Source organism: Pezoporus flaviventris, unplaced genomic scaffold (assembly GCF_033815535.1).
Source record: "Pezoporus flaviventris isolate CSIRO_AGI_PZ_B2104156 unplaced genomic scaffold, CSIRO_AGI_Pfla_v1 ptg000007l, whole genome shotgun sequence".
NCBI lineage: Eukaryota > Metazoa > Chordata > Aves > Psittaciformes > Psittacidae > Pezoporus > Pezoporus flaviventris.
Genome location: NW_026892555.1, coordinates 21228963 through 21253580, shown reverse-complemented (window position 1 = coordinate 21253580; position 24618 = coordinate 21228963). Strand labels below are relative to the sequence as shown.

At 36.6% G+C, this 24618-nt stretch overlaps 1 protein-coding gene across 6 annotated transcripts in view; it reads left to right on the top strand.

The window, feature by feature from the left end:
* Positions 1-24618, top strand: part of VPS13B (vacuolar protein sorting 13 homolog B) — a 439608-nt gene that overhangs the window by 313361 nt on the left and 101629 nt on the right. For all 6 annotated transcript variants that reach the window (XM_061448008.1, XM_061448010.1, XM_061448006.1 and 3 more), the window contains 2 exons: positions 8425-9127; positions 18715-18852. In XM_061448008.1, the coding sequence (XP_061303992.1) occupies positions 8425-9127; positions 18715-18852 (841 nt within the window). The remainder of the gene's footprint in view (positions 1-8424; positions 9128-18714; positions 18853-24618) is intronic.

Genomic DNA, 24618 nt, shown 5'->3' with positions numbered 1-24618 from the left:
AACATGATTTACTCAAGTATTAGGCCAGATACAACTTTATTTGGCTTGATACAGGTGAAATTTAACAATGTAAAAAAAAATGCAGTAAGGCAGGAAAGATAATTTTCTGTACATCTGGGAGCTTTAAAACCTAAGGCACCTGAGATACCAGCACGCATTTCAGTGAGCAGTCATCTGTGAGCAGTTGGATATTTCTCACTGGATACTCCTGTGCTGTGGATTTTTCTGCTTGTGGCATATTATCTCACTCAGTCTGACTTAATATTACTGGAAATATTGTAGAAGGAACTTTTTTTAGTTGGGCAATATTTTTACATGGCATCTTTTAGTCTGCTGTGGATTTAGTTAATTTAATTGCCTTTAAGATGCTCAAAACAGATAAAGGCTATAATATATTCTAGGGAAAAGACTGTAGAATTTGATTTTGGGGATAGTTAACTTAACTGTACACTAATTCAGTTAAGAGGTTGTAGGTAGATTCTGTAGTATGAAAGTCAAGTACCAAGTTACTTTGCTGCATTACAAAAATGACTCTTCATTGTTCATGCATTCATTCGTTCTCTCCTAAAACTGATGCCTTAATTTGCATTCTGGGGCTTTGCTGAATCCTACTTTGAATCTCTGCCAGGATATTTGGCATTTGCTTCTACATGTTTTCATTTATTTTACAGAACACTGAATATTAGTCAATGGGAGAATATTCTATTTACTCCAATGGTAGTAAATAACTGTCTTGAATTTCTCATCCCTGGATGTCATAACAGTGAATCATCTGATATTTCCGTATTTACTATTATTAAATTATTTAAACTGTTGTATCTAAGAGTTGTTCAGGGAGTTCTTTAAAATTATTCATCAAGTGAGAAAGTTTTTGATCTACGATGGAACATCTGATCAAGCAAACATCAATATGTAGGTTCCAGGGGTTTGTGCACCTAAGCCCGTTATTGTGGTAGGTGCTACCCAGTAGTAGCTCTGTGGTTTCCCAGACTGGTCACTTAGAATAATCCCACCATGGGCTGTGACATGCCAGTTTAAATGCCAAACTTGTTTATACAGCCAGTCTGGGCACTGAATTAGGTAATTAGTCTGTCTAGTGTTTGAGGGCAAGCTTTCTGTTGTGAAACCACAGCCTTAATGACTTAAAAATGTAAGTCCTTGAATGTTTTTTGTTGTGTTTTCAGTTTTCTCAATGTACTTAGGCACACCAGTGAATGAGAGTTAATTCAGCCTTCTGAAAGGACTGAAGTCTTGTACCGAAACCTTAACACTGAAATGTTAGAGAATGTTATACAAAATCAAGCTGAAGCTTCAACTGCTGCTTTTTAAAGTGTACAAGTGAAATGTGCAAGTAGACTCCCATGGAAAACCGCTGTTTCTTGGCTTTAACCAAAACAAAAAGAAAAGTGCAAAAATGAACAAACCTTCACCTTGTGTAAAGTAAATGTGTGCTTATTTTAATCGAGACTTTTTCATACAAAAACAAAAATATGAACTTAAAATTCTGAAATTAAATTTGAAAAACAACACAAAAAAGCTAATACTTCTAGTAAAAAATATTAATAAAAAATTACTGTTGGGCAAAATACTCAGCCAGCTTTCAGGCCAGTTTTTTTAAACTGAAAGTGTTTCTTTTGAACACAAAAGTTTCTTACTGGCATTTAACGGAGTAGCAAAACAAACATATGGTTTGTATTAAGATTAAAAAAATAATTCTGTTGGCATTAGAAAGGATTTAGCATTTGCATATACACGTTACAATTGGAACATTTAGCACAGCTTTGATTTATGAATATTTGGATCAGTGTTTAACAGAATATAGCCTCTTACTGACTTTTGAAGAGTTGGAAAAATATTGCACAAAGAAGCTGAGTTTGTATTGCTCCTTGCCCTCACATCTTTCACATAATTCCTGAATTACTATCAAAACTAAAATTGAATTCCTGCCAGAAGAATATCTGTAGATTTGGGAGCTCCTATACACCATTGTGCTTCAAATTTGTATCATTTGTTTTGCAGCAAATTTTTGTTAAAAAGGAAGCTCCTTGGTGGAAAAAAAAAAACAAACAAACAAAAACTAGGCTGTTGTATGAAATGCACTATTTCAGACATCTCTGATATTTTTGTTGCCTCATTTTGGCTTGATTTAATAGTTCCCTGTTTGGAGGACAGCTTTGGATTCATGTTTCTGCAGTTGGATTGATACAGGTAGAAATAAATCTGCCTAGATTAAACTGTAGGACTGAAGTTTTAATTTAAAACTTAAAAGAGGAATTTTATTAGACTGTAAGACATAATTTAGCAGTCTGGTATGCTTGTATGTGTGTCATATTTTCTATGTGAGATTAATATGTCAATTTACAAAATTATTTTTTAATTGTCGGAATTAAAGCAAATAATGTAGGTCATATGCAAAAAAAATATGGTTTACTTTTAGCTGAAGTGTTTTAGTTGAAGTGCTCAGTAGAACAAAGTAGCAAACTTTGGTTAACCAAAAAATAAAAGGTTCCTTGGCTAACAATGGTACGTCAAATAGATTTCTAAACTGTTGGGAGACTCATTCAGATGGAGTAGATTGAGTTCTTAGAACAAAGGTAGAAAAGATAGAAAATATGTTCCTTTCCTCAGCACTGCTTCAGAAAGGAACATATTCCTTTTCTGTAGCTGAGTTTGTGCGGTAGTCAAGATTTTTATTTCTGTAAAAATATTACTACTTTTTAGCAACAGAAATAAAACTAGGTCACATGCCACAGTGATAGAGCAGATGTGATTGGCACTTTGATTCTGTGGTTTCACACTTGTGACTCTTCCCATAATTTATGCAATGTGAAGAATGATCTCATGATTGGCTGAAGGGTTGTGATCAGAGTTAAGGAACAGCTATTCACAAGGATGGAAATTTTACTTCAGTAGTGTCATTATATAACCATAATTAATATGAGAAGCTGTAAAAACTATGCAGATGTAGATGCTTTCTATCTAGAGCAGTTGCAGTTCCAAAGATTGTTGCTTACAATTATTCTATTAATTAAATAGTCATCCTGTGAAGTATCAGAAAAAGAAACTAAAACCAATAGAAACATTTATAGTGAAATTTGCACATGCTTGCGTTTATTATTATTGAAAACTCTTGAGAGATTAAAACAGCTAAAATATAATGGAAAAAAAAACATTGCCAATTGTTGTAAATCACCCATCCAATTTGGAAAATGTGTTAATTATTGGTCTAAATCATTAGGTTGTGTGTTTGCCTTCATGGTTTTACCTGCCTCTCTTTACGGAGTGAAATCTTTGAAGACATGTCTCTACCATCTAAGTGCTTTTAGCAAGAATGGAAAATAATAAGAGTTACCTGGTTAAGATTGAAGCCACCTCAGATAGTTTTGGAAAGCAGATCTATTTCTTTACCCCTGATTTTATGATGTATTTACCTCTGTGTTCTACAGGACATGCTATTTCCATGCCCTTTCACTAGATAGATATATGTGTCATATGCCCTATTGAACTCAAACGGTTAAACTAGTAAAGTTACCTATCTCAGCACATGAAAAGAAAGAATTAGCCACAGTTCCCTAGCTACTAGTGTAGCTTTCAACGCCTTTTCTATGGTGTCTAGTATTGATAGGATATATAACTGTGAAAGGACAAGAAAATGCACTGAAGTCATCTAAGAAGTAAACTATCATCTTGACATGTTTTTTCTAGCTATTGAAAACCTTTCCATATTGCAGCTCATTCTGACAGTGAAACTGTAGAATACCTCTGATTTAAGTACCATCTGGTTGTGCTCAAAGCTTTAAAGCTATTATCTCAGCATAAAATTTCAGCGTCCTATACTTTTTTCTTCACCAAACTATCCATTTTTAAGCCACAAATATTTTTCCAGTCCTTTCAGATTTTATCTAAAAGTATATTTTAACAGTATTTAAATAGTTCTTAAACAATAACAATTTATCTTGATAGATGACATGCTGTGTTTTTTCATTTTATTTTAATTAGCCATTGTGGAACCAAATTCCCTTTTGTTTTATTCCTTTGAATACTGTTTAATTATAGTTATCATGCCAAATATCTTAAAGGTTATTTTACCAATACAGTTTCATTTAACATAGGCCATGTGGAATCAATAGTCCTGTTTCCTAAAGTGAATGCTTGGAAAATCTTACATTCATATGTTAAGAGTACACATCCTTTCCTCATTAGTTGGAAAGTACAGGGATTTTGGCACAGGTTCTGTGTGGAAGCATTGTGCAGCTTTTATATGGATTTTGTTTTTAGCCTTTGATGACACTGTTTAGAATAGGAAGTATCTAATAAGTAAAGCATTTTGTCTAATGTGCTGCCAGTGCGTTTAATATATGCCTGGAGGTCTGAAACATTATCTTCTCCACTGCAGTAATATGCATTTAATTCTCTGAAAGGAGAAGGTCGAACTTTTAAAAGGGACTCAAAGTACATTTTCAACTAAAATAATTTAAAACACATTGAATAGGGGACCAGAGTAACTTACGGTTGGTTTTTATGGTTTAATCATGATCATGTTAATGCACACCAGTAGCTAATTAAAGAAAACTTTTATTGTTCATTTTAAATGGGTTATGTAAAGACTAAGAGAACTGATACAATACAGCCCAATGATAAATGTTACCATTACATTTGCTAACAGCAAGCTGATATTGCTGTTCTTGACGTTTTTAAGTATTGGCCCATTTATTCCATAATAAAGCAAAGAATCTTTTTAGGTTATACTCAGAGTGTAACCTGTAGAGGAATACCTAAATGATTCCCAAATTTATTACTATGTGTGTTTTCAGGTAAACTGTGATATTTGGTTGGAAGGCTTGATGCTTACAGAGCTGAAATTGATGCAAGAAGATATAGTGGTACTTCTGCACCTTTATTTTGTACCAAGTTGTGTTATATAAAGCTGTCTTGCAAATCATTACTCACTTGTTCCAACTTTTATAATATATGTGGTAAGAACATATATAAGTCAAAGTTTCATTGTGGAACCAGGTGGCATGGAAATCCGAAATAGGATATGGTGTCTTTCACCTTTCAGGCACTGGTTCGTATTCCATACTGCTTAGTAGTGAGAAAAAGTTACTGCTGTTCAGTGACCTGCATGAATTGATTTGGGGTCTCAGTAAAGTTTCTGTAGTCAAATGTCCGCACAACAGGAAACTCGGCAGTTGGGACCAATTAGCACCTTTGCAGTAATTTTTGCGAAAAAACTATAGTCTGAATGGGGATGGAAGCAGAGCTACTTTCTTACCTTCTTTGAGGTGCTTTACATAGACCAGCACATTTAATGAATACCTGATTATAAAAAGAGGCAGAAGAAAAGAGCTAGGCTTCAAGTCAAATCTATTTAAGTATGAGGAAAGAGGACCCATTCAGAAACCAAAAGTCCTGTGGTTTCTCCCCTCTAGCCAGTCATACACATGCAATGGTTTTCTTCCTTGGAGATTGTCATTTAGTGGATGACATTTTATTTTCAATCCCTCTAGCCAAGACAAGCATAACCTAAATGTCAGGTGGCTGTAGAAATTTCTGCTGCATAGAGAACAAGAGAATAACATGTAGTACCCACAAGAGGGTCATTCACTGCAGAACCATACTTTCTAAGAAGATTTTACATCAGACTGAACTGATGCCTATGGAGCAATTAAAAACTGCTGGGTTTAGCAGCATATGCCCTCTACTTCATTTCAGGCAGCATTTCCATGAAATCATAGAGCAGATTGTTTCACAGCTCCATCCTTTCTGCCTTCCGCGTGCCCTCAATTCATCAGTGATATAAAACCATCTATACCATTTTTGAAAGTTCCATCAGTGCAGGATATGGGCAAAGCACTTCATAGTTTACCAGAGAGGGTGAGGTGTAAGTAGCCTAACTTTGCTAAGGAATCAGGAGGAATCAGGATTTCTTGGCTCACAGTATAGTAATTCATTAAAATGGTCTCTAGTTATTTTTACAGAGGCTGCATTAAAAGTGGTATCACATTTACAAGTCAGTGATATGAGTCTGCCATAGAAATCAGCCGCAAGGAATTTTATTAGTTATTTGAAAAATATGTACAAGAGTGAATCTGAAAAGATTGTAACCAGAGCTGGCAAAAACCTTCTCAAAGAAAATCTCAGCTAGTTAATGGTTCTGTTTAAGGATTTCCTCTGTAATACTTTTTTTCTAGTATGTTCATTCATTTAAAGAAAAGGAGAGAGGGTTGCTTTCATTGTTTCATAAAATACAATATAAAGGAACCTTTAAAAAATTGCTTTTCTTTAGCTCTCCCACAACCCAGTTTCTGCAGTATACATGGAATCTATTAATATTGCTGCAAAAAGACCAAAGTTTGAAGAAATTCACTAATTCAGTGCCCTTCATTTCTGTAGTTAAGTTGCTGATAAATTACATAAGTACTTGTAATTCATTATGATATTTTTCAAGAGGATGTTAAGGTATGGTTTTCCCTAGTTTCTGTCTGCCTTTTGAAAGATTCAGTGGGATGGAGAAGGTAGAAAGAAGCTAATGAAGTAGGTCTTGGAACAAAGAAATGAAATCATTGACTTAATGTGCAGTGGCAGCCAAAGAAAACCAACAAAGTATTAGACATCAGGATGGAGACTGAGAAGAAGACAGAAGGCATCATTTTACTGCTGTATAAAACCATAGTGATCCCTCTGCTTTGAGTACTGTGTAGAGTACTAATGGAGTTACAGAAGTAGAGAAGGGAATCTAAAATTATTAAAGGTAGAAGAGAGGCTGAAAAGGCTGGGATTTCTCTTTCTGGAGAGGAGAAGGCTGAGGCAAGCTATGATAAAGGTTTACAAAGTCATAGTAACAATGATAAAGCTGAATGTGGACCTGAATATTCAAATCATGTACTCCAAAAATCAGGGAAATGCTATGACACTAGTAGGAGATTGTTTTAAGGCAACAGAAAAAAAAAGGAAAAAAAAAAAGAAAGAAAAATGAAACTTGCAGAAGTTTGAGAAGCCCAGACACTGTCAACATGTTGAAAAAGTAGATGAATTCATGGACGAGAAGTCCAGAAATAGTTACTAAAACAACTACACAGGCGTGTACCATTGGCATCCTAAATGCAACAGCTGTGGATGCCTGGGGAGCAGGAGAGGAACAGATTGCAGGAAGTGGCCAGGGTCCATGGTCTCTCTCGTCAATCTCCTGCTAGTGCTGTTAGAATTGGTGTACTGGGCTGGATGGGTCATGAATCCAAGTTGGGCATTTCTTCTGTTAACTCTTCTATGGAGCAGAGCAGAAACACTTCTGGGCAGCCCAGATAGAAGTGTTAGTTGTGCTGTGGAAGCTATACAGGGTGAATGCATTACTCTAAACTCCATGTGACTCTGGGGACTTAGGTACACAATTTTTTTATTATTATCATTATTGAATTTCTACAGAGAGGTCCAAACATTTTAGCATATGCTTCCCATCTTGTCCCCAAGCTCTTTGTAGGATTTCTACTTGCTTCACAAGCAGTACTGAAAGTGTTTTATTTCTGAAGCACTTTCTTATCTTAGCTATCTCTGTTTCCTGACCTTGTGCTATTAGTCCCTGGACGCAGATTTGCAACTTTTTGCTTCACTCTTATATTTTCTGTGATAGAAGTAACTTTCTTTTTCCTGTTTATCAGTGGTGTTTTTTCCTTTTGAAATATTTCAATATGCAATGATTTCTCATGTGAAACCCCGTGAATGTCACAGCCAAGACCATATGTAGCCTTGGTGATCCTTGGTAAACTAAGAGCTCTTACCCCATCACAGAGCCAATCTTTAGATAATGGTGATGTTTCCTTTAACTTTGGTGTTTTATCTAAGGCAGCTGTCATTTCCAGTTCTCTTAAGAAGAATATTTTTTCTACAATATAATATTTATACATTTAAGCTTACAATTTCCTAACAGCTTTCTGTGATTTTTGCAGTAGATTAGAATTACATCTGTTTCATCTAATCATGGTAAAATATTTTCGCGCCAAAGAGGACTTTTTGACCATCAGTGCTCAAAACTGAAAAACAATTCTGACTAGGCTTTCTACTTACAATGCATTATTTCACAAAGATATGGGTTAGTATGAATCCATACATTTTTTGTAGTGTCTTTAAAGAAAGATTTTAAATTGAAGAAGAAGAAAGAGTCATTTAAGCCTAGAAATCATTACCCCTTTTTTTTTTCCCCTTCATGTTTTTTGGCACTTCGTCCGTTGTGAGTCATCATTTCATTGGAACAGACACCTGCTGTGTTTTCATGAGTGATTACTGTGTTAAAGTTAACTTGGCAGATATTTTTTTTTATAATTCTGTCTTTTGACATCATGCTTATATAGTGATTGTTTGCTGCCACTGAAATGGAAATAATTGGGATATGGGTATCCTGAGTTAATATAATATTTTCCTTTGCAGGTTTCCAAACAAGAGCAGAAAAAAATGGATGTGTCTGATGGAGGAACAGTTGAGACCTTATCCCGTTATAGCGGGGCACAGGACAGTGGGATTGGCAGTGACAGTGTTAAGATCAGAATCATTCAGATCGAGCAGCAGAGTGGTACCAGCCAGCACCGCATTGCCCGTCCTTCCCACCAGTCTTCCATCGTGAAGAACCTCAATTTCATTCCTTTTGACATTTTTGTTACAGCAAGTCGAATCTCTTTGATGACTTACTCATGCATTGCCTTACCTAAATCAAAGTCAGTACAAGATCAGAAAGATGGAGAGAAAATAAGCAAAAGCTCCTTGAACCTTCCAAAAGCGGGCTCGGGTGGCAACCATGATACCAAGAAGTCCAGTCAGCCATCTATTTCCTCCATCACAGCAGACGATCTTTTGAACAGTAATGTTCCCCTGTCTGCTGGGAGAAAGAGAGGTCTTTTGTCACTGGAAAGTCTGCATGCTTCTACAAGATCGTCTGCTCGACAAGCCCTGGGTATAACTATTGTTCGGCAGCCTGGTCGGAGAGGAGCTGGGGACATAGAGCTACAGCCATTTCTCTACCTCATCATTTCACAGCCCTCTGTGCTACTGAGCTGCCACCACAGAAAGCAAAAGGTAGAAATATCAGTGTTCGATGCTGGTCTTAAAGGAGTAGCCTCAGACTACAAGTCCACAGGTAAGAGCATTTAACTTTCACTCCTGGTTGCAACTACCAAAATAACTGCACATCTCAAAGCTAACTAGAGTGGTAGGAAACAGCAGGGAGACTTTTAACATGTCTTTGAAAATCATTCAGTAAATATACATATTTTTAAGATTATACCCCACAGCCGAATCAAGTGTGTGAAATGTTTGAAATTAATTAAGATCTAACCTTTTAGCAACCAGTTCTTCCTGTTCCTCAATATTACTTTCTCATTACCAGATTACGACAGGGATTATTGCATTACTCTAACTTCTCAGTGTTTTGTAAGGAAGAGTTGTAATCCAAGGTGATTTCATAAAAGCCATTTTTTAATGACTGAAGGTCACAATATTTTCCTATACTAACCTACTGATAGAATTTAAAGATAAACATTGTAGAAGCACCTGGTGTTTTGATCATAAACTGTAAGAAAATTATAGTGATCTTCCAAATGGTATCTCATGATGTCATATATTTTTAAGTTTTCATTCAGCTGAGTAATAGTGTTTTGCAAGAATTTCGTTCTCTTAATGAATGCACGTATGTGCAAAGCTTATAATAAGAAATATCTGAATAACTGTTCATAAGAAAATATTCTGAAATTTTCTTTTTCTGTCTTACCTGTACTGCAGAAGAGAGAAATCAAATTATTGCAGTTCATCTATCTGATAGCCAATATTGGGTATAAGAATTAGATGAGGTACATCATTAGAGTGTGTTAGCCCCCAAAAGTGTAAATGAGGATACAGAGATATGCTGAACACACAGCCAGAAAGTTATGGGGGGTTTGAATGAGACCTGTAGGTAAAAACCACTGCTAGTTTTCCCTTGCCAGAGTTCATAACGCTAGTTGTGAAAAGTGATATGCATTTTTGTGCAGCTATACCGAATCTTTGAGAATATTTTTTTTTTTAACTGGCATTAAAGTAATGTCCTTCTGCAAAAGACTAAAGTGCTGGTTTTAATAGATCTTATCTTTGGTTAGAAATCCAAATTACAGTGTACCTTTTAAGAGGGATTAAACAGTGAGGAAGATTAGACAGCCAGAGAGAAGATACTTAAAATAGGGCGAAGATTCATTCTCTGATGCACTTTATTTTATCATTCTTGCATTTTTGTTTTTGCTATTGCCATCCTGTCTTAAAAGAAGCACAGCTGTCATGAATTTGATTTACTCCAGATTCTCATGTATATTTGTTAAATACCATATAGAAGGTGGACATTGTAACAGTTAAAAGAATTAACAAAGCAAAACTTGAAGGCAAATTGGGAGTAGTTGTAAATTAAAGATCTCAACTTCATTAACTTGGTGTTTTGGAAAGATGCTATTGGACTTCCCATGTCTGAGGCATTGAAGTGTGTTCTTGTACTAGCTGCCACTATATTACCAATGCACTAGGCAAAGTTCTCTCCATTCTGCTCTTACAAGGAAATCTTCCACCATCACATTTTTGGGAACAATTCTAGAAAACACAGGCTGAAATAAAGTCTTCCTACAAATCGCAAGTGGATCATAGAGCGCATAAGCATGGCAGAAGTTTAAATTATAAAGATAGTAGTAACATTCAGCCAGAGAGCTCCTTCATCACCGGCAGTTGTTCAAGTGAAACCCAGAGGAGTCATCTTGCAGGACTAAAAATCAGCTGTACATGGGGTTTGCCCTTTTTTTTTGGCTTTTGTCTCCCTGTCAGGCAAGGGTGAAAGAGTATGGAGGCAGGTGTCAGACATTACGTGAAGGCAGAAGTTCTGGTCTCAGCCTTTGTGAGAGGTAGTAATTACCTTGTTCATGTATCAGACAGAACTCTGTGCTTGCTACTGAAGCTTGCTCTTTTCAGAAGAGCTTGAGAGGTGGGTACCAAAGTATTAGTGCCTAAAAACACTATGCTAAATGCATTAATAAGTTAATAAAACTAATCCATGCTTCAAGTCACATGCCAATTGATACAGCAAAGTAGGAGTGTAAAAGTCTTTATTGCCTCTTGTTTAGGAAGATGTGCTGTGCCCGTAATTGCATTGTTTGGGATTAATGTCATACCACTGTAGAAGCATCTTAGTTTTGTAAATTTCTAATTTTCATTTCTAGCACACCTATTTGAGGGAAAATAGTCATGAACTATGTGTTTTATATATATGTATACATACATATAACATATATGTATATAACATAGAATCATAGAATCATAGCATAGTTAGGGTTGGAAAGGACCTTAAGATCATCTAGTTCCAACCCCCCTGCCATGGGCAGGCACACCTCACACTAAACCATGTCACCCAAGGCTCTGTCCAACCTGGCCTTGAACACCACCGGGCATGGAGCATTCACAGCTTCCCTGGGCAACCCATTCCAGTGCCTCACCACCCTTGCAGGAAAGAACTTCCTCCTTATATCCAATCTAAACTTCCCCTGTTTACGTTTGAGCCCGTTACCCCTTGTCCTATCATTACATACATATACACATTCTATATATTGTATACCTTATAATACAGCATCAGAAGCTCAGATGGCATTTTCTGCGTTGCTGCAGTTGATTTCATCAATCACACCAATTTGTCTTGATGTTATGACTATTTGCTGAAAGTTTTATCTGAGAGAGATGTGTCATCCAAATCCAGAACACTATAAAGTTTATTTGAAAGAAATAAGCTTTTCTGCCTTTGTATACTACATTCTTGTATTTCTCTATATATCAAAGTCTGGAGGGTGGGAAGGGGGCATAAATGACAGTTAATTTCCAGCAAATATTGCTAAAGAGTATTTCCCGTTAAACTCTCAGAAGACTGCTTTTCTTCTGTCTGTATGTATGCATGCAGCTGTCTCTGTAGTCCTGAAGTAGGGTGGGAAAGAGGACACAAGGTAAACATAAAAGGTGTATTAAAACTGCATTATAGAAAGTGATAGAGTGTATTCCTCCTGGGGAAAAAAAACAAACCCAAACAACAACAACAACAAAAAACTCCACCCCAAAACCAAAAAGCAAACAACAGACATTTAAACAGTGGGACTAGGTAAGCAGGCCTGTTGAGAACATTGTGTGCATTACATCACATGATGGAGTTAAGCACCAGCACAGCAACAGTGCAGAAGATCGAGCACATGAGGAGATTGCGAATTTCATAATAACCTAGAAAGATTGAGATTTCTTTGGGCAAAAGGATAAAATACATGATGTTTGTTATAAAGTTTTATTGGTACTCCTGTGGGGGTGGTTTCTCATTACTTATACTAATATGGTTAAGCTATATATGAAATATGTAATTACATCCAAAACATACTAATAAAAGCTCTACCATTTCAAATCATCATTCTGTGTGTGCGTGTGTATGTATATATATATATATATATATACACACACCATATACACTGCATACAAATATTTTAGGAATGTTTTAAAGCATTTAAATTTTTTTTCAGTCAGTTCTGTTGTGTAATTCTGAAGACTTGACTGCTGTTAGTTTAACAGCAGTAGATTCAGGTCTTATGAAATATGTGCTATAATTTCTTCAAGTTTTTCTAAAAGACTGAAAACCCAGTTTTGAAACAACTCTCAAATCTTGCAAGGCAGAAGCAAATACAGAATTCTATTGTGAAATTAGGAGGGTCTTATTTTTTGATGCAAAAAGAAAATCTCTAGGGTAAAAAAAAAAATGTTGGTAATAGTCTGAATCTAGTTGTTTTCCATCCCTTACCTCCCCTTAACGTATTTCTAAGAAATATATTGATCAGCTGTAAATAAACGAAGAATAGAATTCAGAAATGGGCCTAACTGGTAGTGTGAGGAGAGTCTGTTCTATGAAGGTTTTAATAAATTAAATAATAATAAATATACAGTATAATAAATTATACTGTAAGACTGCACCAGCAAGAAATTCAAGGTGATAAATTCTTAATCCTGGGCTGATGACAAAAGTAAACTTACTTTAGAATGGTTTACTCTTTGAACATATATATAGGAATGAAGTTTTTAATACTTTTACAAAGCCACATATATTTTATTTGGATCATAGAATCATAGAATGGTTTGGGTTGAAAAGGATCTTAAGATCATCTAGTTCCAGCCCCCCTGTCATGGGCAGGGACGCCTCACACTGGACCATGTCACACAAGGCTCTGTGCAGCCTGACCTTGTACACTGCCAGGTTTGTTCTTATTTTTGAAAGAATTCATAGTAGTAGAGCTTAAAATTCAGGATCTTGCACATTAAGCTGTCACTGGTTTTGTGAGTATAGCACAGGGGCCAAAACACGAAACTACATTCAAAGATGTTATCCCCTCCGTCACTAGCTGTGTTATTTTACTCTCTGAAGCATGCAAGAAATGAAAAGAATAAAATAAGAGGAAATAAGCTATTTAAAAGTATTGTTAGTGTGTTAATTAGCAGTAGCAGCTCATTTCCATCGGCCAGTGTCTGTATGTGGGAGAATTTGTCTGCCTTGGAGCTAAAGGCTTGAAAGTTGTGCTTTCAATTTCCTCAGATCTTCTCTCCAACCAAGTCCACTTGCAAGTTGGGAGGAGGAGGAGACTTTTTAGGTTATTAAAATGTTAGCTCAAGTTTATTATGGTTGTGCTGAACTGCTTCAATTGTGGTTTTAAATTATTTTTGTAATTGCACAGCTAGATTGCAATTATGCTACTGCCAGCTATAGGAACTTCAAATCAGAGTAAATAAATTAATGCAATAAATATTAACTGCTTAATAAGCACTATTAAGAAGGCTCGTTGCTCCCTGAGTTTACTTGTAAGATTCTGTATATATAGCCTGCAAGATACTATAAACCAACCTTTTTTTTTTACTCAGTGCTCATCCTATATTTAACAAAAAGGCATCTGCTAACTGTTAGTTTTTGCAAACAGAGCATTGGTCATTTCCACTTAAATAAAAGTGGGTGCAATTGTTTTTAATGTAATCTCATAAGCTGCTTTTATAAATATTGTTTTAAATCTTTATTTGCTTTGTTTCAGGTAATGTAATCCAGATACAAAATTGCCTCATTTCCTGACCATTGTGCTCTGGGCATTCTTGAAAAATCTTTTTTCTATTTGTTTGTTTGTTTACTTTCAAAGAGGACATTGTGGTGCTTGGTTGTTTTAAGGGAGAGAAATTTCTCAGTAAATAACTGCTATGCATGGAATTTCTTCAACATCCGCCAGTGAAGCGTTTGCAAAAAGCAAGCATTGTGAGGCCGTCCAGAATTAATTTTGTTTTTTATTTTATTTTATTTTACTTTACACCCACGCCTTTGATGGCAGGAGGTCCATGAAGAGCAGATGCAGTAGCTAAGACCACATGTAACCTCTGATCTAATGGAAAGCCCAGGCTGCGTGGAGAGCAATTCAGGCTGGCTCTGGCAGGAAGTCTGATTCAGTCAGTCTCTCAGTCAGCCTGTGCTTCCTACGAGGCAGAGAGAGGGTTTAAGGCTGTTTCCTAGCATAGCATTGAGGGAGTTCTGCTGGAGTGTCACCTGTTCCCCTCCAAGTATATTTATTGTCCACTACATTTGTATCCATGGACATATAGGGGTACAGCCCCCTCCCGTAAAGACAGGCTGGCCTGGGAATGTGCATTCCTCAGGTTACTGTAAGAGCTCATTTTTGAACTTCCTGACACAGCACTTGTGAGTACACTCGTAGAAATGTTTTCCCACTTGTGTTCTTTACATTCCAGTGGAAACCATTTTTAAAACAAGACCAAACGTTCCACTTCGGAGTTTGAAATGCAGAGATGATTGCAGCATCATACTGGCTTTTAAAATTGATTGTAGACCAAAATATGATTCATCCATTGAAATAAAAGCATGTTGCAGAGCTCATTTGGTCTGAGTTAAGTTCCAGCTGAACAGTCCAAGTTGCCATTCCACGCACACACTCAGCAGCCCTGTCCTCTGCCAGACTGCAGGGATGCTGTGGATTGCTGAGCCCCCTCTATGAAAGCCTCCGAGGAGCTATTCCCCCTGAGCTGCCCTGGCTCTTAGCTACAAACTGGAACAAAACTGCATTCTGGAGAATGCAAAGCTTCAGGATGTGAAATTTATCCTGCCTCCCTTCTTTCCCTTCCTCTAACTAACTCTCCTTTTAATTCAGAGGTTTGTGTTTTGCTGTCTGATGTTAATATATGAATGATGGGATAGCAGCTGAAATCAAAATCTTGCAAATTCAAATCAAGTTTAGGAAGATACTTCATAAACTGTGAAGTTTGGAGCTGAGGTCTGGATGTTAGCAAGACTGAAAGGGTTTTGAATGTTTAGGTGGCTTCTAAAACAGCTTGACTTTTTTTCTAGGAAAGAAGAAAGAGGGCTGGAAATGTGGAGGTATTGAAGGCCTCAGCTTCTCAGGCTTACAGATTTTAAATTACAGTCTTGGTTGCAGTCTGTGATAGTTGTCTCACTATTTGCCTTTTGCTGCCACAGACAAATTTTTCACATGGTGCACAGGATAGAATTTCTGGCCGTCTTCACCACTCTTGACTTCTCAAGCCTTTCTTTTCTCTCTCTTGGCTTGCTGTGGAGTAATTCTAGCCTCTCCTTTTACTTATATATGCATCCCTTGGGTTTTCTCCAGCATTTTCTTTATACAAATAACTGCAAATTTAAGTGTTGATTTTTGGGAGAATCATAGAAAATGGAAATGGAAATGACCTATTATAATACATTATTCAGACCGGTTCCCTGCTGATGCATAATTGTTCCCCATTGTATATTTTATAGTGTTCTGTCAAGTGTATTTTTAAACATTCTGAATGTTTCCATCATTTCCTTGAGGAGAAGAGTCCTTTTCCTGACAGCTCTCCCCATCAGGAATTCCTCACTTTTCAGTCTGAATTTTCTCTTTTTCATTCAAATGCTTCTCTGGAGATTCCCTTGGCATAGGGATTGATTGATTGATTGTTACTGCTTTCTTCCTTTTCTGATCCTTAATCCTATGAAAATGCATAGCTGTTTTTTACTTTAGCAGTTGTTTTAATTAAGGTACACATATTTCAGTCCTTTGATGTAAAAGAATTTTTCTTATCCAGATATATTTTGTAAGTTCTGTTTGGAACTTGCCTCAAGCTTTTTACATATACACCGTCACAGTCAGGGTTGAAACCTCTGGATTTTAGCTTTCTTTTCATTATGTAAAAGCTTGCTTGTTGATCCATATCTGGCATATTTGGATGTACGGTCAAGTCTGTTAACCCAGGTACCAAATTAACCATATGCCATGGACTTAGAGGCACTCAAACTAGTTCTTTCCCTGGCCCTTTGGGAGTGTTACTTCTGAATACAAATCATATCAAGGCAACTATCCTGCTTCCAGAATTAGCTCACTTTCAGAATAAGAAGTTAAAAAAAAAAAAAAGAAAGAAATGCTTGAAATCAGAAAGGCCAGTGCTGGATTAAAAGTAATATATTTTGTTGGACTCAGTGCCCCAGGTAATGAGGTAATGGTGCTGCAGTCCTTGGAGACCTGACAGAGCAAAATAATCTCCTGAGAGCCCCATGGTTCCTTTAGGTTTTTTGATTCTCTGCTTATGTGCTGCCATTCTCAGTGCCCTGAGGGCAGTGTGTGTATAGCTAATGTATTATGTCATGCAAGGATTTTCTGCTATGTAAGTTCTTTTCATCAGAGATATTTTCATCTTGAAACAGCTTCAACTTTGAAATAACTATTAGGTATTTTATAACATAAGCACATCTTAGGATAATAGGAATACCTGTAAATGCATTCTTCAGAAGAAATGTTTGTATGTATCTACTGGATTTTCTGAAAAGCCAGTGGGTGATCTAGGTTGCTGTATACAGTTTGTGATTATATCTTTCAGGAATGAGACAAAATAATGCAATATTGCAATATTTTGCCCCATATTGGTATACATAAATGTTTATATTAGTACTTCTGAAGGAACAATAACGTAGAGATAATTTAATTGATTTAGTGATATTTATTGCACAATATTCAGTAATTTTTACAATGCTTTACACTATATAGTCTGAAAAACATTAGCATGTTATTTATGATGAGCTATCAGATATTATATATAGCTCTATATCCAAGTTAGAGATAACATCCTGTTCAGAACAACTACAAAACTATATTTTGGAAAAGATGTACACTTTGGTGGTAAAGATTTTTTATTACTATTAGTTTCAGTATACTAGACAAACCCCAGACACAGGAAACAAGATATTCCCTAAAGCATTTACTATAGAAAAGGGAGTGTGCCACACCATTCTGGTTAATGTAATTAAAGGAATGGGCTAAGAACCATAAAGATGTAGAAATTCACATGGAAGATATACAAATCTGCTGTATGCAGTGACAGCTCTTAAATAACCGTTAGGAGCTGACTTTATAAATGTATAGCAGGAATAAAGGGAAGGAAAGGCTGTAATGTATATGCCATGCAGTACAAATACTGCTGTAGTCATTGCCTGAAAATTGATCAAATAAAAACAGAAGAATGTGCTAACTTTTGATCTTTTCCATAGATCTAAAGTCATGATCAATTGGTTTCAGTAGGTTCTTTGAAATCGCATAAGGGTTCATATGTGCCAAGTTTTATATGAATCACATGATAATGTCAAGAAATACAAATTCCAAAGCTGACTTTGTATACCCAGTCCACATATGATTGTGATACTACAATACCATATGTTGACTATAATAGTGGATATGCAAATACTGTTATTGAAAGGAATCCACTCAAACAAAGCAATTACAGCAGGTTTTAATTAACTGTAAGTGGGAGGAGAGAATAGCCTCAAGAAAATCTCCTTAGTTAAGGATGAGGCAGACATTCAGTATTTAACATAGCAGCCTGAATAATATAGGATAATTCATTATTTAGAATTTAAGACCTGTAGTGCCAGAATTGAGAACTGTTATAATGAAGGTTATAAGTTGCTAAAGATGAAAAAGCCTTTTTATACTACTGTTTTTGCCATTTGCGTTATGTGAAAAATGAAGGCAAGAATAGCACTTGGAGGAAATTACTTATGTAGTATTATGTTGTCATATTACAGACTGATCAAAGGGATATAATTCAAGGTGGTATGCAAGAATAGCTACTGGCTAGCTATTGAGTGAAACTCCGAAGAGAATTATGTAACTGCATTGTCGTTATACTCTATTCCTGAGATCTGGTAGCATTTCGGTCTTTTAGCCTTTATAATTTATCTTTCCATTATTATTTTTTCTACCTGGCTGTGAAAACACAATCTAGAAGTAGCAGGTTTTGAGTATGATTTCTCTTTTAAGGACTGCTTAAGTATCATCATAATCAAAGCTAAAATTTTGTGCTATTTTAAGTCATCTTATGGTAACTGATGTCTTTTACTCATATTTTACTTGATATTTTTGTGGGTTTTCTACATTTTGTGTAATTACAGCTTTGCCCTTTTGCCTGTGTATGCATGCATTGTTATACACATGCATCTGTCTGTAGGCACAAATGCTATTTATAGCAGTCAAATTAGGAGTAGTATTTACTGTGATACATTTTAAACTTTTTAATTTTGTTTAATCAATTTGTATGTAGAAATTTGTTATGTATTATCTTCCTGGAATATCATTGGTGGCTTACAATCATTATCATCTGTAGATCCTGGGAAGACTCTACCGGAAGCTCTGGATTATTGCAAGATCTGGTTGCAAACAGTAGCAGGAGAGGCAGATGCTAAAAGTGGTATTCCTCCACCTCTTATCACTGTGCAAATCAAAGACTTCCTTAATGGACCAGGTAAACATTGCACTTTAACCTCCATTTTCTAATGTATTCTCTTTGTAGATATGCACATACAGACACACACACATCAGATCATCAGAAAAATTTACTCTTTGCTAATGAATGTGAATTTTTTTTCCAGCAATTGCGCTGAATTGAAGCCAAAGTTGGGGAATGGTCAGTCTTGGACCAGCCATAGGTTTAAGCTCTGATTATTTATTTTCTTCCCAGAGTGAAATTAGAAATTTTACTCCTCACAGAGGCTGAGGAATCTCCAAAGGAATGAAGCCTACCTGCTTCTAGCCCTGGGACAGCTGAAATTGTGTTACAGTTATGTTTATTGTAAAAGCCGACTTTTAAAATGTTTCTGAAGATTTTTATAAGCCGTGTTCTCTGGGGCTCTTTGGTACCTGGCATTGCAGATTCCTGTCATCTAAAGTGTTGGCACCGTGAAATTTTAAAAATATTGATACCGTGTTTCTTTCACATACAATATTATGTGGTGTAGTGTGAAGGTTTATTAGTATTTACTTAAAATAATGTGACTTATATTGAATAATACGGTTATATTGAATAATATATGGTTATATTGAAAGTTAGATAATTCATTTACGTTTACCTGTGCCACCATCATTCATTTCTCTTGTTATATGTTACGATTTGTAGAGTTCTGTATTTTCCCCTTTCTTACTTCACTCATTATGCAGTATGAATTGTTCTCAATCAGTCACTTAGTGAGCAGCTCTTCAGTACTGTGTTTTCGTTTTCATTCCATGACCTTTTCATACAGCACACTATCTAAACCCAGCTCTAGAGCAGCATTTCTTTTTTTCTCTATGTTGCTTACTACTTTAGGATCCAAGCACTACGGAAATACTAATTTATCTGCATAACCCTCCCATGGGTGGTAGAATAGTATGCCCTTGCCATTTCACAGAAGGCAACTGAGGCACAGGGAAATTAAAGGGTTTCTTGTTATATTAAGGTTACCAATTTAAAACACACAGTTTTAAAGATACTTAAAAATATAGAAATTTAGATGTTGGAAGTACAGTTCACGCTGTTCCTGGGTGCAGCAGTATCACTTCTGCATATCAGACCCCAGAACATCAAATTGAACAGTCATAGAATGAGACATACATACTTAACTGCTGACCATAAATACTGTGGTTAAGTAACCTGAAAATCCATTTCTTGCATGCAGGCAGGCAGGAACCTTGAGGAAAGAATAAAGTACATGAACAACCTCCTCATTGCCCCTTTTTTGTTTTTTCTGTGCTGTCTTAAATGCATCATTTAAGAGAAGATTTATAACCACCTAATAATGCAGAGCCTTTGTTACATTGATCCTTATGTGGCTTCATTAATAAGACTTTGAACCTTCAGACCTACAATCATTAGAACTGAAAAATTAATTAATAATAATAGTATATTTTCATTCTAGTCATAACCAGCACAAGAGAGGTAGAGACAGATACTGTCAGTGGCCTTTTGGACACTGCTGCTAGATTGGTTTTCTTTTATCCATCCTTTCCTTTTCCCCCCTCTCCCCCAATTCTTCTTTCCTCTCTCCCCATATCTGTCAGATTCCCATATTCCCAGATCCTTCTCCTGTGCATTCCCCTTTCCTCAAGATTCTCACTGTAATTTCTTGGCTCAGCCTGTATATTTCATTTATTACACGCTTGAAGGTGTTTCCCTGTTGCTCTCTTGTCAGTAAGACAGACTTCTAACTAAACCAGCAAACTTGGGAGTTGTACCAGCTTGCAAAGTATATTCACAAGATGCCTAAGTGTCTACCCCATTCTCAGCAATTCAGGCAGATCTCGAATCGGTGTTAAATCTCTCCCCTCCATGGTATTTGGCTAAATAGAGAACCGAAAACCCATAAATTAATGCATCATAAACTTCAGTCTACTTCTTCTCACAAAGCAGATATAACTTCAGAGATTTCCTTTAGGATCTCTTCTTAGCCAAAATTTTTTTTTTTTTTTTTTTTTTCTGCTGATTGGAACTATGATTACACAGGATTCAACAGTAATTAGCCTGAATTTTAATGAAGTGTTTTGCTGCTGTAATATAGCAAAACAGCTCTGCATTCCTTTGCAGATTTTTCTGAACTCAGCTGTTGCCACTCTGAGATCCTCGTCAAATAAACTAACCTTTACCAAGAAGCATTCCTTGGGGGCTGGAGATTTCACTGGATGAGTAATGATAGGCGCTTTCTGCATGTGATTGCGTCAGAACAGCACATGCAAAGAGTTATGAAAGCTTGACAGCTCCTCAGCAGGCTACTGGAAAACAAGTTACTAATACTCCTTGGGGGGAAGAAGTCCTCTAACCACAACTTCTTCCATGGTGAGGTAGCTTGGCCGTCAACAAGCCTGGAGAAAGTGTCCGCTTCGCCAGATCCTAACTAAGCTTGCTGTTGTTCATTGAGGACAAGAACCTCAGCAGAACTCCTGAGAGCTCTTCTAATGTCATCAGACAAACGATATTTGTGATGGGAGACATCACAGTTAATAAATTGAATAAATAAAGGCACTTCTGGATTATGCTTATGTTGCAGGACTGAAAGGTGTACTCTTTCTTGGTGAACATTTGGCAAATAACGGTGCTGCTAACTGCAAATTTTCTAAGGACATACTCCGTGTTTTCATAGTTGTTCATGCATGTGCGTTTTATAACTGCGGAAAGTAAATTATTAAAATGCAGTGGATGCACCAGTAGGTGCTACCTGTTGGGTAGAGCTGATCTCCTGTTCTGAGAAGTCAGTATATGTGATGACAGCTGTGCCTAGGCAGACAAAAATCTGGATGTAGCAGTTGGAATAACTATACAGTTTTCTGTATGTATTTTAAGAGTGCAAAGTTCAGGGGTTTAATTTTAATGTAATTTTTCTTACAAAATACATTGTCGCTATGCTGAGGTTAAATTCCAAATGCAGCAATCAATCATGACTATGTTTTATGATGCAAACTACCATGCAAGCTGTTGAAAGAAATGGGTTCCCAGTGTTTGCTGTGTTAGATAAAACCAGTACTCCTTGTAAATAGTTTGTTAGCTGAAGTAAATAAGTAGATAGTGTTCCATAGAAAAATAGCATGGTTTCACCACACAGGAAACCAGGTTGTTAGTCTGTATTAGCTCGGAGATCAAAAAATTACAGCAAGTAGCAAAACTTGGAAATCACTAATTAAATGAGAATAACAGGATACATTAATGCACTTCTTGCCACATGAGTTGATTATTTTGTACATTTTTGGCAACTAAAGAAAAATGATATTCCAGATTTAAGGTAATAGGATCCTAGGAGAAATAAGCATTCATCATCAAGCCTGTGGGAACAGACCTCAACTTTAACCCCACAGTGTATTAAAGGACTATTCTTTCTCTTTCTACAGTAACTAATTATTTAAAATTTTTTAAATTCCATCTACATGAGTTTACATTACCCTCTTTTATATTCAGTCTCTTACTGGATTGTACATCTAATTCTTGTTGAATACGTAAGTGAGCTATTTATTGCTTCAGCATTAGATGTTATTCATTAGGTGAAGAACAAATATGACCATCTTGTTTTAATAGGTTTTGAAAATTTATTCACTTTGCCCTCTAGTCCTTTCGTTGGATTTATTTTTTGAATCAACTGTGCTTCTTGGCTATAAAAGCTGTCTTTTTGATGCGTTCTTTGTGCATGCAAATGATACAGAACATGTTCATGTAAGTGCAGCTTCATACAAATTGTCTTAAAATACTTATCACGCGCAAAATATGGATGGTTTATGCCAAAGTCCTCTTCCCTCAGTAGTTTCTTGGGAAGACTGCACAGTGTGAAATAACTGCAGTCCTTGATACTTCACCTTTGGAAATAATTTCTACAGAAGAAACTATCCAGGCAAACTAAACAATGCCGTGCCCCACTGAAAGATAAAGTGAGAACTAGGGGGGCCCGGGGGATTGCTCTGTCTTGGCAGTCCCTCCGTGGCAGCATTTGGACGCCATGGGGGGCACAGCGCTGGATGTAGGGTTGTGCATAAAAAGCAGCAAACAGAACTGCACCATGGCACTCTCTCTCCAGCTTTTCTCCCCCCTTGTTTGCCGAGGCAACAATTGTATCCATTAGCAAGGTCAGTGGTTTGGAGAAACCTGGAAAATAGCAGCTACCAGAAACCCACTATAATAATATCTCCAGCAGGTGATAGATTAGTTGGAACAAATTGGAACCATTGCACTTCAGCAATCCTGGTTTCTTTCAAGCTGTTTTAAAAATGTCGTCATTTTAATACACAATATCTGCCCTGCGGAACAGTCCACAGCAGGTTAATTTGAATCATATGATGTATCACTGCCCTCAGCTGACATGAGCTCCATTCCATGTGTGAAGCCATAATAAATCCATTCCCAACCGAGGCAAATTCCCTGTGAGAAGGTGAACTAATCCAGGCCTCACACTGGCATGTTAGCCCTCCGTAATTGAAAGCAGGGCCACCTGTTCCCAGCACAGTTAGCCTATAGAGAGAAAATTAGCATTAGATCAGATACTTAATATATTGAAAAATTATTCATACTACTTGCAAGTTCAGCTGTGGGCTGCTTAGCATGACATCATATATAAATCTAGGAATGTGCCCACTTGATCCCAGTTTAACAGTTTTGTTAACCATGGTGTTTGTTAACTTTGAAATGAGAATTTTTTGATTTAATGAGAGCTGACACGTGAGAAGGGAACTGGCCAGGGTGCAGACTTTTCTAATTAACTCTGGGTCATTTGCAAAACTTTTGAGCTTTCTAGTAGGTTTTTCTTTTCCCTTTGCTCTTTTGCAAACAAGGTTTTAAAGCGCTGACACTGTAACCATGAAATGATATTTATTTGATTAAGAGGGCAAAGAGAAATATTCCAAACAGGTGTAGCAGCCTGTAGGTATTGCCTTGGTTTTGACACATCTGTTGTCTGTAGTATCAGTGTATTAATGTACCTTTCTAAAAGCAGTGTCTGCAACAGTTACTTATATTTAGTTTCTTAGACTTCTAAGTACTAGAAATGAAACCTGCACACCAAAGCCACATGGATAACTTGGAAAATATTTTATTGGTGTATTTCCAGTGTATTGGCATTCTTTTAAAACTTATTTCAAGCATTTGCTCATTTTTCTGAAATCCTCTCATCCCCTCCCCCCCCCCCCGTGTATGTCTTAATATAGATGTGTTATTTGGCAGCTAAGCAGATAATACAGAGTTAGTACTTATGGGTTCATTTCCATAAACATGCTCCATGACCTGGAACAATTTATTTTTTCTCACTGTAGTGTGCTTCAACTTCCCTGACTCTCTGAGAATTAGCATTGCCCTTAGCTAGGGTATTCATTTCACAGTACAGTTTTTGGCCTCACCACGCAATCCTTAACACACTTCTGTATTGTATTTGGTAGTTGCATAGTTGTTTAATTTCAGTCAACATCCTGTGCATAGAAGTAACCCTCCATCATTTATTAATGGTATTTTTGGTCTTCTCGACCTAAAACAATTTGTTTTGGTTCAGTTGTGACCGTTTAAAAAAATTAATAGACTAACATCACTCTGACCCTTGTCCAAGGTCTCAAGCCCAGCTACTGGCTAGCTAGAGCTGTTAATGTTTCAGTGTCACCTTCACATCATGTGGATGACATACTAGATTATGGAAGCAGGAGTTGTTACTGCTGAGGACATCCCTCATGGCTCAAGTTGATGAAGCTCCCATAAGGCTTTAGTTTGCCATATTGGCATTAGAGAGCTGCTTCC